At 41.7% G+C, this 17410-nt stretch overlaps 1 protein-coding gene across 1 annotated transcript; it reads left to right on the plus strand.

The window, feature by feature from the left end:
• The first annotated feature begins 10891 nt into the window (after positions 1 to 10891).
• Positions 10892 to 13605, plus strand: LOC134193514 (collagen alpha-2(VIII) chain-like). Its single transcript, XM_062662342.1, has 9 exons — positions 10892 to 10903; positions 11524 to 11577; positions 11646 to 11699; positions 11919 to 11972; positions 12032 to 12094; positions 12152 to 12208; positions 13004 to 13036; positions 13097 to 13160; positions 13235 to 13605. The coding sequence occupies exons 1-9, from the start codon at positions 10892 to 10894 to the stop codon at positions 13603 to 13605; spliced, it is 762 nt and encodes a 253-aa protein (XP_062518326.1).
• Positions 13606 to 17410: the final 3805 nt, after the last annotated feature.

The following is a 17410-nucleotide window of genomic DNA, read 5'->3' on the forward strand; positions in this document are numbered from 1 at the left end:
AGAATAGTGACGTGACCTGGAACTGGAGAGATGTACACTGATGACTCAATAGTCGATCAATTAATTAAAGAATAAATAATAACTTCATCACATCTATCTGTCTCTCTGCTCAACACACACACACACACACACACACACACACACACACACACACACACACACACACACACACACACACACACACACACACACACACACACACACACACTCACGCATACTAACGCAATCTTCTCTCATCGTACATAAGCCACACCCTATCCAGTCATTGTTATGTGAGTCAATCGTCTCAAGATGCCGGTGTAGCTCCTCCCACTGACAGTAGTCATGACACAACTGAACTAGCACGTGGATTTTGACATACGCCCCCCCCCCCAGATCAAAAAACTGCGACAGTTTCTTTCAACTCAAATCCACGGTGCTTACGTCACTCAATTGAGACAGTCAGCTCCTCGGTTATCGCTTTCCTTGACGGCTTCTCTGCGGCACGAATAGTCTTGAAAATACATTTTCTATGTTTCCAGTGAGAAGACTACTCAATCGATCGTGTGATTGAGACGTTGACCAAATCTCTTGAGTAGGTTGACGTTGTAGATCTTCACCTTGCCGTCCACATTAATCTTGTGATCCGAGTTTAGGAATGTCCTCTCCATCTTGATCATTAGTAGCTTGTTACTCTCTGCTGGCAGCGATATCAGTAATTCGTCTCCCGCAGAGTACGTACGTCTCTTGGTGCTGCGATCATAGTGTAACTTGTACTTCCGCCGGGTGTTTTCCAGTTCTTCTCTTGCAATCTTTGATGGCATTTTGCTAGCCGGTGCTCTAGCGTTTGTACTCTTGAACACTGTCTTCTGACTAATTTCAAACGAGTGACATGTACAGAACCTTGCCACATCACTTCTAACTCTGGGCCAAAAGAAATCCCTTAAGATTTTCTGTGTCGTCTTCTTGGCTTTAGGATGGCCTGCCCTAACTGACTTCGTGGGCTACCTGCAGTACTTGCTTTCTCAATATATACAATCACTTGTCGTATATTAGTTCTCCTTTGTCTACCTGGGGATGCCTATAAATTCGATACATGCAGGACAGTATCTGTTTCTTGGAATGTGACGTCCGGATCTCTCTTGATGATGGGACTGGTTTTGGATCTATACTTCTGAATTGATGTGTCTTCTCGTTGCAATCGTGCATGGTATCTCATCGTAATCGACGTCCTTCCATTGTACGTTACGGTGCTGATATGACCAACGGGCGACTTACACCTTTGTCCTTTGCTTGAACAATAGCCTCCCTCCACGTTGGGTCAGAATTTTTTGTGGCTCGCGCTCCAAGAATGTTCCGATGATTGTGTTACATGATGCGTCAGGCGGACGCAATACATCCACGGTATCAATGTAATATATCGCGTATTCAGCGTGACCATTGCTTTAGGAACCCTGCTCACTGTGTTATCATCCGCATAAATGCATGTTTATATCAATAATTTGACTTGGTTTCACTAGTGGTTGCTTGAAGACAACGCCACTACATCGCGTATCGCGCACTGCCAAACACCATTGCAATCAGACCACGGACAACTGGCATTTTCCCCACTGTCCGCATTTCTAAACTATTCTCATAGAAGCCACTGACGCACGGAACTCGGCGTCCATTCGCTAACTCTAACCAACCAACCTCATAGATAACGTTGGAGATCGAGCCACGTGGCTTCACGTAAAGCGTCGGCTTGAATCGAACACGTGGCAGAAGTTTCTCTAATCGGCTCTTCACTTGATTCTTCTGACTGTAATTATTAATTCTTACTTCCGAACAGCGACTCTTGTTTTGATGACCAGTGTGACAGTATACTTCATTCCACCACGTTTTTATCCCCCCCGGATAGAATACACTATCCTCCTGCATAAAATTTCTATAAGATACTTGATCCCACCGTAATTGCTTTTATCTTACCCAGATAGAATGTCTTAGTGCACTGTGTCTTTCCTGGTAAAATTAGAGCATGAACGTGCATCATCAATGTAAATGTTCGAAATACAAGAACTGGTTATATGTAACTAAAGTAGACACGCATATGAGTTAGAACTAGTGTTATTTAGTACAGTAGGACTGACACGCGTGTGAGCGTTTCTGCGGAAGCAGTGGACACCAGACATTGCTGCGTAAATTATCCGGGAACGTTCATTTTTCCCAATTATCTGGAAACGTTCTATCTCGTTCGAACGTGTGCAAATTTTGGCTCTAACGAAAGAGCGGCATGATATGTTGTACCAATACATTTTGTGAGTAAAGAAGGGACGTACATATCCCATGGGCGCTAAAAGCGTGCCCTTAATTAATAAGACAAGAGGCTCCATTAGGTTCGAGAGGAAGGAGCGTTTCCTTTTTTACTGACCGTGAATCTGGTGACATTAGACTCAAGCGTATTATCTGTGACAGAGACGAACAAATAAGCTATGCTATTTTAATCCGGTAGAAGTGACCCTAGCAAATATCTAAATTCTATTGGGGAGGAGTAGAATGTTCTAGGATATTCAAACTGGGGAATAGAATATCTAACCAAGGCAAAGAAATCTACCGGGGGATGACTGTCCTAGGGTAGTCTAACTGGGTAGGATGCAGCATTTTCTAGTTGGAATGAAATAGACTAGAATATTCTATCCGAAGGAATAGTAGCATAGTCTAACCGGGTAGGGTAAAACATTTTTTGGTTGGGCTAAAATACACTGGAGTATTTTATCTGGAGGATTATATTACCAAGATATTTTATCCAGTGGGGATAAAATATACGACGGATATTAGATACTGTGACATCGGCTTTGTAGGGAAACGGCGCGGACCGCCCCAGCAATCGTGTGCTTCATGGCAAACCTTGTTGCATTTGAAAGCACCACCTTTCGCCCCGAGGCCTTGAGGCGACAGCGCGATAGCCCAAACGCTGGCATATCAGGCACAGAACATTATCAGATGGAAGTGCATTCTTGGGAACGTCAAGAAACGTGCCTTCAACTGTTCGAATAACAATCAGTCACGTGGAAGCGTCTGTCATGCGCCGTCTGGAATCTTTAGTTCGCTAGTTGCCATGTCTCCAAGGCTAGCTAACTGTCTTTCTCGAATGCGCTGCATTATCCTTGAGAAACAAATTAAAAAATTACTCTTTTATTACGAACTGTCAAAATAGGCCTTCTCGGACCTGTGTATAGTTGATCGTTCAAACAATTGCAAATACTTAATAAATATCCAACTCGTCTTCAAACAACTGAAAATACTTAATAAATATCCAACTCGTCTTTATGCCGTCTTGGAATGGCGAAAGCTTTGGTAGCTTGCTTTCACGATCATTTCCGGCTTCGCTTCGGCATGTGTTATTGTTCTTTTATGCAGTTCTCCATCTCTAGCTGCATTCTTAAAGCTCTTCTTTGGTTCTTCTTTCTTTTTCCTCTAACTGCAGTCTCCTCATCTTTCCCTCTTCTAATCTGTCTTTCTCTTTCTTCTCGTTTCTTCGATCTCTCATTTCGTTCAATGGCTTAAGTTGCTGTTGATGGACAAACTCATGGAGTTTCTCACCTTCAAGTTTATCTTCTCTCCTAGTTCAATTAGTCGCTCTTCTGTATTTCATCTTAACATACTTTCCCGCCTGAGCTAACCCCAGATGTTGAACGTGAATGAAAAGTCAGCACACAGCGAGCCGGCTTCAGATTGCAATTAGAATCGTGACTTAACGTGGCTGGCACTGAAAAGCTACTGAGAACTCAATAGTCGATAAGAGAATATCTAATAACTTCAGCGCATCTATCCATCTCCTACTAAGCTTACATAGACAGGGGCGGATACAGGATTGGGCACCTGGGGCACCTGGGGCACCTGCCCCCCAGCAGTGCAGTACTAGACTGGGGTTAAAAGACTGCAATTTGACTCTTTGCATACCTGAAAGCAATTGTTCTACGTTAATGGTAGAAGGACCCTAGCTGTAAATGTACTGAATGCCATGTTCTGGTCTGTGAGGAACCAACCGGGAGAGCATACTCAGTGATGGAGAGGTGACGACCTACTCAGGTGAGTGCAGCCACCGCATGACATGGGGTGCGAGCGTTCGATTGGGGTTTTTCAGAAGAGATTCCGTGTGCACGTCCCTCTCCCAACCTTTTACAGTTCTGCCGCCCAAGTCGGAAGAGCCAACTCTACCGACTCTTTTGCTGGTTGGAAGAGCACGCACCGCCCCTCTTCCACCTCTATCAGCTCTGCTCTGGAAGAATTTGGAAGAGGAGCGTGCTCTTCCAGACTCTTCTGGAAGAACGCGCTCATAGTCTGGTCTGTGTGAAATCATCCGGAACAGATAAATAGCTGTCTCGGTGGCCCCAGGCAAAGGTGTCCCTGTATCCACCCCTTACAAACTCACACAGACTCACATTGACATGCAAACACTTACGCAACGTTATCTCATCATTACATTCATACTACCGGTGAAACTACGCCCTATACAATCATTATTACCTGTGTAAATCGTCTCAAGACGCCGTATAGCTCCTCCCACTGACATTACCCTTAACAAAACTCTGTTAGCACATGTGTAGCGACAACACTGGCTACGGTGAGCACTGTGACCCACTCCATTTCAACACAACCAGGCTCATCTCGAGCCTAAAACGTATAACGTCTACGTCACTAATACAGAACAATCCGAACTGAATTAATTAACACAGTATTTATGGTCTACGTCATTAACTATTCCTCTCCTCAGTCACAGGCCCAAACCGGGCTTAAGTAGAATCTTCCCCATGGGTAACTATGCGGCCGGTCGCTGTTTTTCGCTTACCACGCCAGGAAGTGTTCTGAATCTCCGGGTAACAAGGTCTAACTCTGTTGAAATGGACATCCATGGCAAGTTGGGAAAGCTTGTCAACGGGAACAGCTGTTACGCCGGTAGCAGAACTTGACAGGGCTCGATAATGGCCATAATATGGTCTGGCTAATTTCCGAAGTCGACCTTTTGTCTCCTCCTGCATAAAGACAAATACTCGATTTCTAGTGTAATACGAGACTTAACTTGCTGTCTTATCATACTGTTTCTTATATCGGTGCTGGGCTGCCTACGTAATCCGTTGTGCAATTTTCCAAGCCGTAGCGAAGCCATTCAGCATATCGAGCTTATAGTTATTCAAGTCTACTTGACTCAATTTACGTTGCTGTGTCAAGGTAGATTCTGTCAGAATGCGAGCATCTCTCCCATGCAACAAAAAGAATGGAGATTTCTTTGTGGATTCATGGCACTTCACACGGTATTCAAACAACAACTAGCAGAGAAACGTGTCCCACTGGGCTCCATCTACTGCGGCATGCTTCGCAATCATGGTCGTAACAGTAGAGTCAAACTTCTCCAGCATACCATCTGTCTGTGGATGATATACCATCTGTCTGTGAATGATATGCTCTGGTATATATTTTTCATTCCGACAAGTTGTCAAATTTCCTGAATCAAATCAGATGCAAATTTTAGTCCTCGATCAGATAATAACTTTTCTGGGACGCCATGTTGACATATGATGACATTGTGTTCCACTAGTAACTTTGCAATAATCTCAGCAGTCTTATCGCTTGTCGCAAATACTTTAAGCCAATTTGTCAAATTGTCTCTAAAGACTACTGCATACTTATTTCCTTTCTGGGTAAATGGTAGCTGCAGAAGATCCACTGCAACCCGTTGCAAAGGCCCTCCTAAAGGGATCTGACAAAGCGGTGGCTTGCGTTTCTTGCTGGATTCCTGTCTGGTTGCACATAAGAGGCAACTTCTACTCGTTGTATGAACATCATTTCGCATACCTTCCCACCAAATCGCTTTTCTAGGACCTTGAATAACGCCCTCTCAGCAAAATGGCTTTAAAATCGGCCACTGTGTGCTTTGGATAATAATACGTTCTGCAGTTGTGCAGGTACAGCAATCCACATCCGGTGTAGCGGTTTCGTCTCACAATAATACAACACTCCATCGATCAAACCAAAAGAAGGCCTCTCGAGCTCCAGCCGTTTAGATCGAGCCCCATCATCTGGAAGAGTGCCAGTTTCCATAAACTCTATGATGTCCGTCAAAAATGGGTCCTTGCGTTGTTCACTCGCCATTTAGTCTAAATGTGAGCAGAACAGTCCTCATCGTCCCATTCAGAATTAATCTGGTCATTGTCCTTCGCATCAAGAGAACCATCGCCCTCATGTGAGGTAACATGCTGGATAAGACCTGTCTAACTTTCCAGAACAGGTGCTCGGAAAAGTGCATCCTCATTTCCATTACGTCGTCCTGACCTGTAGCAAATGTTACGATTGATTTTCTAAATAACCATAGCTTATCGAGCAAGTTTTTCAGAATGGTGTGATATGCTAAAAAGCGATTTCAGTGGGGAGTGGTCCAAGCAAGTAAGGGCGAAATGTTTTCAGTGCCCACACTACTACAAATGCTTCTAGCTCTGTCGCCCAATATGATTTCTTATGAGGAAGCAGAGTCCGTCTGGCATATGCCACTTGGTGACATTGACTATCTGACTGCTGTTGTTCAACAACTGATTTTAACCCATAACAACTTCCATTTGTCTCTACAACAAATGGCTTGTCGAAATTAGGATATGCCAAACTTGAAAAAACTAAGGCAGTCTTCAGTCGATCAAAAGACTTCTAACATTGTTCTGACCAAAGAAAAGGCACATCATGCTTAAGCAAGTGATGTAAGGGATAAGCAATCTGGGAAAACCACGAACAAATCGGCGGTAGTAAGATACTAATCAGAGAAAGGAATGTAAAGATTTGAGTGTGGCAGGTGTCATAAAATTTAGGGCTGTTTTGGTCTTTGCTAGATCTGCCAAAATCCTTGATTCGTCAGGGTATGACCTAACAATCGAATTTCAGACTTGAAAAAGTGACACTTTTGCCGCTTATTTTAAGCCAGCTCATCGTAAACTAGAAAAGCAGCTTCCAAATGAGTTAATTGTTTCTCCACGTCGTGAGAGTACACAATGATATCATCCAGGTAAACACTGCTGAAAGCTTCCAAACCAGCCAATATCACTTGTATCAGTCACTGAAAGATAAATGCAGAGCCCAACGGATAAGACTTTAAACTGATATACTCCGTTGTCTGTTTGGAATGCTGTCTTCTGCCTTGAATTTGCATGCATGGGCACTTGCCAGTAACCAGAAGCTTCATCGATACAGCTAAATATTTTGGCTCCCTGAGACCAGCCATCAAGTCGGCAACTCCAGGCAAGGATAATCATTTATCCTCGTGACTGCGTTGAGCATTCTATAGTAGATACAAAACCTGAATTTTTCATGCCATTTTCCACCAACACGACCGGGCTAGCCCAAAGACTATTAGATGGTCTAATATACCGTGTTTGAGCATATCCTGTATCATCTTCTGTATGATTGGCCTCAGCGCGAACGCTTCACGCCTTGCTAATTGACAAATAGGAGGGTGGGTACCTGTGCAAACTTTGTGTTCGATTAGCTCTGTTCGACCAAAGTCATACTCATCCAGTGCAAATATGTCATGGTGTGTCAATAGCTTCTTCTTGATGTCTTCCATTTGCTAAAGAGGCACAACTAAAGTGGAGATGTCCAGCATTCCACTTAACGGGCACACCACCTGCCACTATGTCTGCATATGCTAACAGTCCCATAGATATATTTAGCGTTTGAACTTGAGCTGGGTTCTCCGGTGCAACTTCAATGCAAGACTGCTGTAACTTCTTGAGTTTCAAAACTGTGAGCTCTTTTTCCTTCCTAGCCAACTGCTGATCAATAGCCATAGAGTTTATATCATTTGTAGTAAGGTTGTCACCGTCCCCCGATCTGTGAATAACTGACACTTTTCCTTTTGGCTTCTGCAGACTGTTTTGTTTTCCACAGTTTCTACAATGAGAGGCATAGTCTCCATTTTTTGACATTTAAAACGCGTGATGTTTTAAGTGGTAGTTTTGAACTTCTTTGCTAGTACAGTCAACTGACCGATGGCCCTTCTGCTGGAATTAAAAACACCAGATATTGCCAGTTGAACGGTGGATCTCATTAGGTCAAGGATTAGAGATTGGTACGACAAAATGTTGTGTATTTTCCGATACCTTTTCCAAAACAAGCTGCACTTCTACAGCTTCTGCTACCCGGGCCTGCTGCAAAGCATCATCGAATGCATTAATTAATTGGGTATTTTAATTGCCGTTTTCACTTAACCAACCAACTTTGTTCAAATTGTCCGAGTAATATTTGATCTATCAAAGTAGGGTCGATCATGTGACTGGGAAAAGGCCTTCTTCAGTAACTTTTGTAAGTCAGTAGCGTAATATTATTTAATTACACTTTCACTGGTGCACTTGTTTCTGCTGTCGAATAAACCGCGGCGATAAGATTCAAGCTGCAGAGGTTGCATCTTTCTTTTCATTCCGACAGTGCCATGTTGAAGTCCTGTCTCACGTGACTAGGTAATGACTCATACAACCATAGTGTTCTCCCAGCCAAATGGACTTCAGTTGAAGACGTTTGACTTCCCCTTCCCATTGAGACAACTGAGCATGACGTGCAAACTCTCGCACAAACTGCTCAACAGATTCTTCATTATCAGATTTGTCGCCTAAAAATCTAGACAAGAAAGGAAGAGTAAAGAATTGCACAAAACAGGACTACGTAGAGAAACCAAAGGAGGATAACAGCTTCTCTATTGAGTGACTCCTCCCCTCCGGATAGTGCATCTGGCATAGTTGGACTACGTGTACGTACACCCGTCGCTGTTGCATCTACCTCAGTCACCTCTACACCTGCAACAGGCGCCTCCGCGTACGCTGCAGTCGTGTCCGTATCCACTCCAATCTGCTCATTCTGCCTTCCCGCCACTGCAAATATACGCAAACGGTCCGTCAATTCAGCCATTTCTGTTTCCTGTTGCTTAAACAGAGACTGACAACGGCAAATTTCTTGGCTGTGGGTGTCCTGAATTCAAGTCAGCCAATTGCTTCTCACGTTTCTCTCTAGTTTCCTCTCGCACTTCCAACTTGAAGCAGACAATCCTTCGCGCCTTCTCTGCTGCACAATCTGCATTTTTCATTGCTGCAATCGTTTGCTACGCTAATGCTGCACGACACAATGCCAGCTGTAGCGCCGTCTCTTTCTCCTCAAGGAGATGGCGAAGATTTGTGCTATCGCCGTCCATATCGCTCCGTGCCTTAGTTGTACTACGTAAATTATACCTCGATTGTGAACACGCCAGAGCGGTCTCACACAACACGTACACCAAACATCACACCACTGAAACTTCGTGGCAAACAAGTCTCAAACTCAAACGACTCAAACTCAAACGACTCAAACGACTCAAACTCAAACGACTCAAACTACAACTAACCAATTCGCCTAAGCCCACAAATGTAGCGACAAAACTGGTTACCGTCACCACTGTGACCCAGGCTCTGGCTCTATTTCAACACAATTAGACGCAAATCTCGCCTAAAATGTCCAACTTCTTCGTCACTAATATAACAAACCAAACTGATTTAATAAACATATAATCTATTGTCTACGTCACTACACCTGTATTATGACAGTCCGACGAATAGAATGATACTGGCATGCAATATGACATTAATTAATAAATTAGTTGAAATATACAATTTGCAAACAGAAAGCAATTGAAGGGAAGTCTAAAAAAATCAGCCTTAACTTGCAATTGAATGAGTATAGATCTCATATATATATATACAAACACACACACACACACACACACACACACACACACACACACACACACACACACACACACACACACACACACACACACTGTTTGATTCCCTTAAAAACTACGAGCAGTGCTTTTGTAATGCGAGTACAGAAGATCTGCCGTACTCACTGTCAGTATTTGTAAAATCTGCTCTAGAGTAAATGGTGTCGGTATCTAGAGCTGTCTTTTCGTCAGACTTTTTGCAAAATTCTTCATTGGGAAGGCTTCTCTAAAATGACATGTTTTTGCTGGTTTATCGTTGAATTTTTATATGCAAAAATATATGTTTACAGCGTCTTCTACCAGGTGCTACAGAGGCCGTTTTATAATTCACATCCGTGATTGTAACTTTCGATCAATCAGCGGCAAAAGCAATAGAGCAGACCGAATTTGGAAATTATTCGAAATAGAAACGGTTTTTAATTTGTCGTAAAATCTACTTATAAGAGTTAATTTCAATTGTTTTTGATATCCTCTTTTAATTAACGATATTGTGAGATCATGCCAAGATACCGGCATAGTACACTATTAATACGTCTTAGTCCGAACCATAAAGCTGGTCATGCATGGAGCGCTCATACACCTAAAATAATTGTCAAATTAAATAATAGCGTTCTGTGTGCAAGCTAGTATTGATCTCATTAAATTTTATAAGTCGATATTAATGAAAAATCTTAATAATAATTTTGACATTCCAAAATTTAGGTCTGGCTACTCCACCCTGATAACACCGGCGTAGGAAGCGGTTGGCTCGGGGCTGAAGTCTCCTCGCTCAGTGTAGGAATTTAAACTTTCTGTGCTGGTGACGTTTGCAAATCTGCTTACGATCTGGCAAGCGAGTTAATTTTTGCCTACTCATGATGACATGCACGGTACAGCCCCGCTCGTGAACATCTTACGAATAAGAACATTTTGCCGATGCTTCGGACATCAAAACGCTGACTTTACGAAATAAGCATAAAGTTTTTATCAGCTGCTAGTGCAATGCAGTGCCATGATGCACAAGATAGACATGACAGCATTCACCACAGTAAGTATTAACCTTTAATTTTAGAGAAAGCGAACTAAACTTTCGTCCGATTTTTTAATGATAGGCCACGCGTGAGCAAATATATATGACATTCTCTATATAGTTTGTGGGTTATCATGACTCCACTGGTGAGTAGTACTGGCCAAGGAAGGACCACTGTTGCAGACTCGACTATGTACTTCTGTTCTTTTAAAAATATGCACTTTGAGCAAGCTGCAGTATAGCTACAGTTTATATTGACACATTATGTGTATAAATATATAGGATTTTGTATGTGTATACAGTTGTAAGCATATCTGCGTAAAGAATGTCGATTCACACAGCTGTCTGTAATAGGTGAGCGTGTCTCTCAGGGTAGAGAGGACGCGTGTCAAACGGAATATAGTTTAACCCTCTCACTTTTGAAAGTAACTCAAATTAAAAGTTGAAAAGACAGCCATGCATGCATATACATGTAGATGGAAAACAAATATAACATTTTCAGACAAATATAGATCAAATATACAAGTTAATTGATAACCCATTACTGTAAAATGCGCTGTTATATGACAACGTAAAAACAAAGTAAATCTTAACAAAAATTTAAATATATAAATTAATTTATACGAGTAGATAGATCTTTAATCTCTATACTATAAAACAAAACTAAAATGTTTGATTAATTTTGTGTTTAATTACAGACATTTAGGATTTGAGTCTCTAGTGCATGTCTGCTATTAACATAGTTGCAACTCTATTTATGTTTAAGGGTTCAACAGGTTCTGTTGGTTCATCTGGACCAAAAGGATCAAGTGGTGACAAGGTAGATAAATATACATTGTTGAACTATGTGGCCGCAATTATGTATTACTATGTGCAAATTTCGAGTAGGGACTAAAAGGAAGTATGGGGCCAAGAGGTATTGAAGGAGCAGATGGAGATCCTGTAAGTCACAAGCGATACAGATATCTGAATTACAAAATTTTTATTATCATTATTATTATCATTCTTAAAATTATATGTATGTAATATATCTATTTAAATCTTTAGGAATAATTACCAGCATATTCAATTAATGTTATACTTAGATTAGAGAAACAAAGATATTAGATAGAATATAACATTGAATTATAAGTTTTATTATGTAAAGCTTGTTTGGTTTAGGGGGCAGCCGGTCACACGGGACCAGTTGGTCCACGAGGCTCAAAAGGAGGAAAGGTAGGAACCTGTTAGCTTTGAACATTGGGTTTATACTCAAGATATATTTGCATATATAGGGACTGAAAGGGATACCAGGTAGAACAGGCCCGAGGGGTCCACAAGGCATTCCCGGAGAACCAGTATTATATTTAATTTATTAAGTAAATTTAACGTTTAGTAAGTCTTAATTATTTTAGATAGACCAGGAGACTCTTGAAAAGTACTTTAGTCCTGTGAAAACGTTACAGAGAGAGGTAGGTTATTGTCAAGTTTGTACGAGCATGCAGGACTACGTTACAATTCAATTAATCGTTAATAACGCAGCATTTTGCAAAGTTGGTATTTGCATTTAGTTATTGGATTTACTTTATTTAATTGTGTTAGTGCAATAAATTATGTATTTTGGAATTTGGTTTGAAAAGCGAAAGTTTATTAGTTTTGTTTTAGCTGAAAACAGAAATTTGAAACGTACTTAAAATGTATTTGACTAGAAAGACTTCCGGTCTGCGGACTACGTATCAGTGGCAGATCCACAATCGGCACTTGCCGGCCTCCCTAATGTAATGCGGAAGCGCCCTCAATTGCTCTGGCACTAGGTATAATCTTGTGGATCCTCTGACTATGCGGTCAAAAAGTAAGTGCTGAAAGAAGTAACTCAGCCCTCGCGTATGTAAAGACTTTAGACTGAGTTTCGCAGCACTACGAGGCTCGACGACCTGCTTATATACTCTTTTTCGTACACAAGGACATTCAGTTAGACTGTACCGTGGAGATTGAATCGTTTGCCCTGAGGAATCCGAGACGAATGCTGCTTGCTGATGTTAATTATGAACTCACTGAAGAAACCACTTGAAGTTAAGTCTAAAATATTCTATTGCCAAGTTGGTGTGTGTCGAAATGAATGAACTGAATGTTGTTGTATATATATTAATTGTGAAAATTGATTAATTGTAAAAACGAAGGTGTAAATACAGTGATCGACGGTGTAGAGCCAGCTTCAATTACTACCTGTATAGTTGGTCAATGTAGCTTACATTGTGTGTTGCTAGGTATCTAACATGAAACTCACTTTGCAGTCTTTGGTACGCAATCATACAAATTTTTTATCTACCCACTATCGTTATAATAATGTTGTATTGCAGGCAAGTAACGATCAACCTGCTGCTTATTTACACGGGAATAATAATTATGGCACAAAAAGTGGTGGTAAAGTTCTTGTTCTTCTACAATTTAAAAAATTTATTAAACTAATGCATTTTGGTGTTGTTGATTGTAATCAGGCAGCATTATTACGGACTGGTATACTGGTAGCGGTAAGTGGTATTCTCCTATTCTGAGAGGTGGAATGACATACAGTAACGGATACATTACCGTGCCGAAAGATGGACTTTACTATATTTACGGAAAGATATATTTTGCTCCACAGTCGGGACAAACACAATCTGGATTCTACATCTACTTGAACAGTCAACACGTTGATTCTACCTACCAGTACTTTTCATCACCAAATGGTAATCAAGATCACACTTGTTATTCTGGTCTTCTAAAAATGGCCAGCAAAGGAGACAGGATCTATATGAAGTTTGTCTCTACTGTGTACGCTTACATGTATACCTCTTATGCTAAGTTTGGAGCCTTCCGTGTTGCTTAGACGGTGCAATATCTTTTGCAATGACGTGACTTAATTGTTGTTTCTTTGTCAAATGATGGCAGTCGGTGTAAAGTACGTATGGTTTATCGTACTTTATACAGGTTTTGTTGGATTTTGTCTAAAGAAAACGTTTATACTGAAAGCATTTAATTAATTGCTTCGCTGCACGATTAAGTTATTCTTCTCTCGTCATCATGCACATTTCGAACGATCATTTCTTACAGAAAGAGGCGAACGGCTTGTTGCAGACCCATAATATTCATCAAGATGTAGTTCGGTTCAACATTTCACGGTACACGCCACCATATTACGTATGACCGGAAATACGCAGCGATCGCGTCTAGCGGCTAAGGGCTGCTTTACAGCAACTTACGCCAGCTGAGCGTAATCCCAGTGTATTACGTAAACGTAGTCAGACGCTAAAACCTATTGATTAGAGTAGTCTCGCCCCTCCCCTTTTTTACTTCCGTTGGCCGGAAGAGGGTCTGGTAAGGTTCCTTTGCTGTTTTGGTTCTGCCCATCCCAGCATTCCCTAAGCCATAAAGACATAACGATGATCTGCATGTAAATTGAGATAAGCGAGCAACTGATGGGAACTCACTACTAATTAGTATCCGCATGTACAGCGAATTCTATTTCTGCTGCAGGTGCTGCTGGACTTTGTTCTTGTTCTAGGCGTGTTCATTTGCTCTCACAGTTTGCGTGGCTGCCTGCTATAGGCATGGTAAGAGAAGCGGGCAAGTCGTCTTCTTGCGTGCAGGTGAGTTGTTCCTCGAGAAAGTGAGAAAATGTAGATAGCAGCAAACAGGTGTCCGAGTTATAACGATTTTGAAATATGATTCTGGACTCTACAGTTACGCAGACTAGGCACATGCATCAGCTTAGTCACACCTATACTAATGGTCACAATGCGGGAGATTTGACGCCTAATGCGGGTAGAGTCGTACTCGTAGACGTGCGCGGGAGAAGGGTCACAAATTCGGGAGTCTCCCGCTCAATGCGGGAGAGTCACCGTCTCAGAGTTGGCAGCTCTGTACTCATATACGTAGAGTCATACATAAATTATTGGACACTCCTCAATATTGGACTCTGGCGTACGGAAACCAGACAAAGATTTCTTGTATCTAAGGCATGAATGTAGAGTGTATAGTCACACGGTAACACGGCGTGCTAGATTCAGCTTGATCACTACGCGTATTGTTCTTCACGGTGACAAAATAGAACTTCCGTTGCTTTGCTTTCGACAGTACCACAGTTTCTTGCCTGCACCTTGAAATAGTAGGTCCATGTCTCTTCTACTCGCAGTGATAACAACAGATCGGCAGCTTTGCACGTTGCTCTTTAGAAAGCTGAGGAAGAGGGGCGGATCTTGTTCTCTAATATCGGATATCCGAGTTTGCTTTATGCGAGTGCAAATAGTCGGGAACCGCGATAAATTGTGTTAATAGTGACTTCTGTAAATGCCCGACGAGCATGAAGAGCCTTTGCATCGTCTCTGTATCGAAAGAGCTAGCTACATACGGACGTCCACAAACAAAAGAATGAATCTACAGATGTTAAACTGAGAACATTTATAGTCCTCACTCATCTAGCACGTCTTGAACATTGCCATCGTTCGCGAACAAATAAACCTAGAGACGGCGGTAGTATAGTAGTCGCAGTGGATTTCGATCGATTGCGGGAGCGTGATGATAGCTGAACTAAGAGAAAAGCGTACATGTACGGTAGCCTAATCGCTATTGCGTCGTCTTCTAGTCAACGACAAGAGAGGACAGAGTCTGCGCGTTGCCTTTTTTCACGCAATATGGCCGTACAGTCTTTGCGATCGTTTCTATACGCTAACTAAACAGTAAGAAGCATCGCAAAGGCCAGCATCCATAGCTAATGACTGCAGTGCACGCCTTTCCGTTCCAACACCTTTTGTATGACGGCATACCTTGCTGTAAACGAATACACACCTGATCTCTGTTCGCAAGTCTTTAGCAATATGAAACAAACCAACAAAGGGTGGGTACGATTTCTTCTTCTCTAACCTCTTCTAACTCTTCCTTAGTAGATGAAATTGGTAAACGCGAAAGACCATCTGCATTCCCGTGTAGGTTAGTTGGTTGATACAGGACTTGGTAGTCATACGCTGACAACATAATAGCCCACCTAAGTAATCTATTGGCCGTCATTTCTGGAATTTTCTTTTTAGGACTGAAGATGGTGAACGGTTTATGATCCGTGATTAGAAAAAAATTTATCGTAACAAATATTGCCGAAACTTGTGAACTCCATTGACAATGGTCAAAGCTTCTCGCTCTATTTGGGCGTAGTTCTGTACAACAAACGTTAATTTTCTAGATGAGAACGCCACCGGTTTCTCCTTGCCATTTGAATATATAACCAGGAAACAAGACCGCACTTATTGCCATATCGCTTGCATCACAGGCTAGGGATAGTGGCAAATTGGGGCCATAATGAGCTAAGATTTGAGTAGATGTCAAAGTACTCTTAAATAATGAGATCCACCGCTTTAGAATGTTGTTCTGTCCATTTCCATGTCAAACCTTTCTTTATTAAGACATTGAAGATAGAACATTTGGTTGCCAATCCAGGTGAAAATCTATCGTAATGTTTGCGATTCCTAGGAATGAACGAAGTTCCTTCTTGTTCTGAGGATCTGGCATTTCCACAATTGCTTGAATCTTAGATGACTGATGTCGAATACCATCACTTGAAATGATGTGACCTAAATACTCCACGCTCGGCTCGAAAACTTGCGCTTCTCTACCCGTATCCTGAATCCAGCAGATTTCAAACGATCCAGCGTTTTCTGAAGGTTCTGTAAGTGTTCTTGTTCAGTTTTCCCCGTGACCACTATATCATCTATAGATAACATGCCACTCCACGAATGTCTTCCACCGTTTGCTCTATAACTTTCTGAAAAATTGCTGTTGCACAGCTTAGGCCGAATGGTAGCCTTTTATATCGATACAGTTCTTGGTGTGTATTTATCACAACCAATTGACTAGACTCCTCTGTCAGTTCAACTTGTAAATATGCTTCAGCCAAATCTAGCTTCGTAAAGTTGCATCCACCATTCAATTTGTGAAACAACTCTTCTGTTATAGTCAATGAGTAGACATCATTAACCAGAACAGGATTTAGAGATACTTTGAAGTCTGCAGAAATCCTTATGTTGCCCTTGGTATATTTACCACTACAATTGGTGATGCCCATTGAGAAGAACTGACTTTTCAAGAACTCCTTCATTTGTCAAGCGATCCAACTCTAATCCAACATTTTGCTTGAAAACAAATGGCAATTTCCTTGGTATAAACTTTTGGAAATTCTCCATTTGCAGTTTCAGTTCAGCCTTGATTGTTGTACAACACCCCAGACCTGATTGGAAAAGTCCTGCATGTATATCAAGTATATCTAGTTGCACCTGCCCATCTCTAACTAAGATTTTAACTCCCTTACTCGACACATACATCCTTAGAAAGTTAGATTTCGTAAGTTGATCCTCTTGTCTGGCCTTTACAATAGAGTATCCCAAAGGTTTAATAGACTGACCTTCAAAGGCACCCAATACGCGTCCTTCCACGTTAACCAATTAATAAATGTACGTGGTGATGCTGAGTCAACCATTAACCAAAGTCTCCTTTCAATTCTGGCAATGGTAGTGTTTGATGAAAGGCGGTACCTCCTTGACAGTCCTTGTGGTTTTTGCGGTTGGAGGTTTGGAAGACAGTAACAATAGCAGATGTTTCCTCTACTAACATTTGATAAAACTCATAGTCAGAATTTGGCAGTGACT

Source organism: Corticium candelabrum, chromosome 17 (genome assembly GCF_963422355.1).
Source record: "Corticium candelabrum chromosome 17, ooCorCand1.1, whole genome shotgun sequence".
NCBI classification, from domain to species: domain Eukaryota; kingdom Metazoa; phylum Porifera; class Homoscleromorpha; order Homosclerophorida; family Plakinidae; genus Corticium; species Corticium candelabrum.

Excerpts from the sequence above, each read along its gene's own strand:
- LOC134193514 (XM_062662342.1), top strand. Across the intron at positions 13,037-13,096 it reads AACTCACTTTGCAGTCTTTG|GCAAGTAACGATCAACCTGC; the intron begins GTACGCAATCAT and ends GTTGTATTGCAG. Across the intron at positions 13,161-13,234 it reads TTATGGCACAAAAAGTGGTG|GCAGCATTATTACGGACTGG; the intron begins GTAAAGTTCTTG and ends GATTGTAATCAG.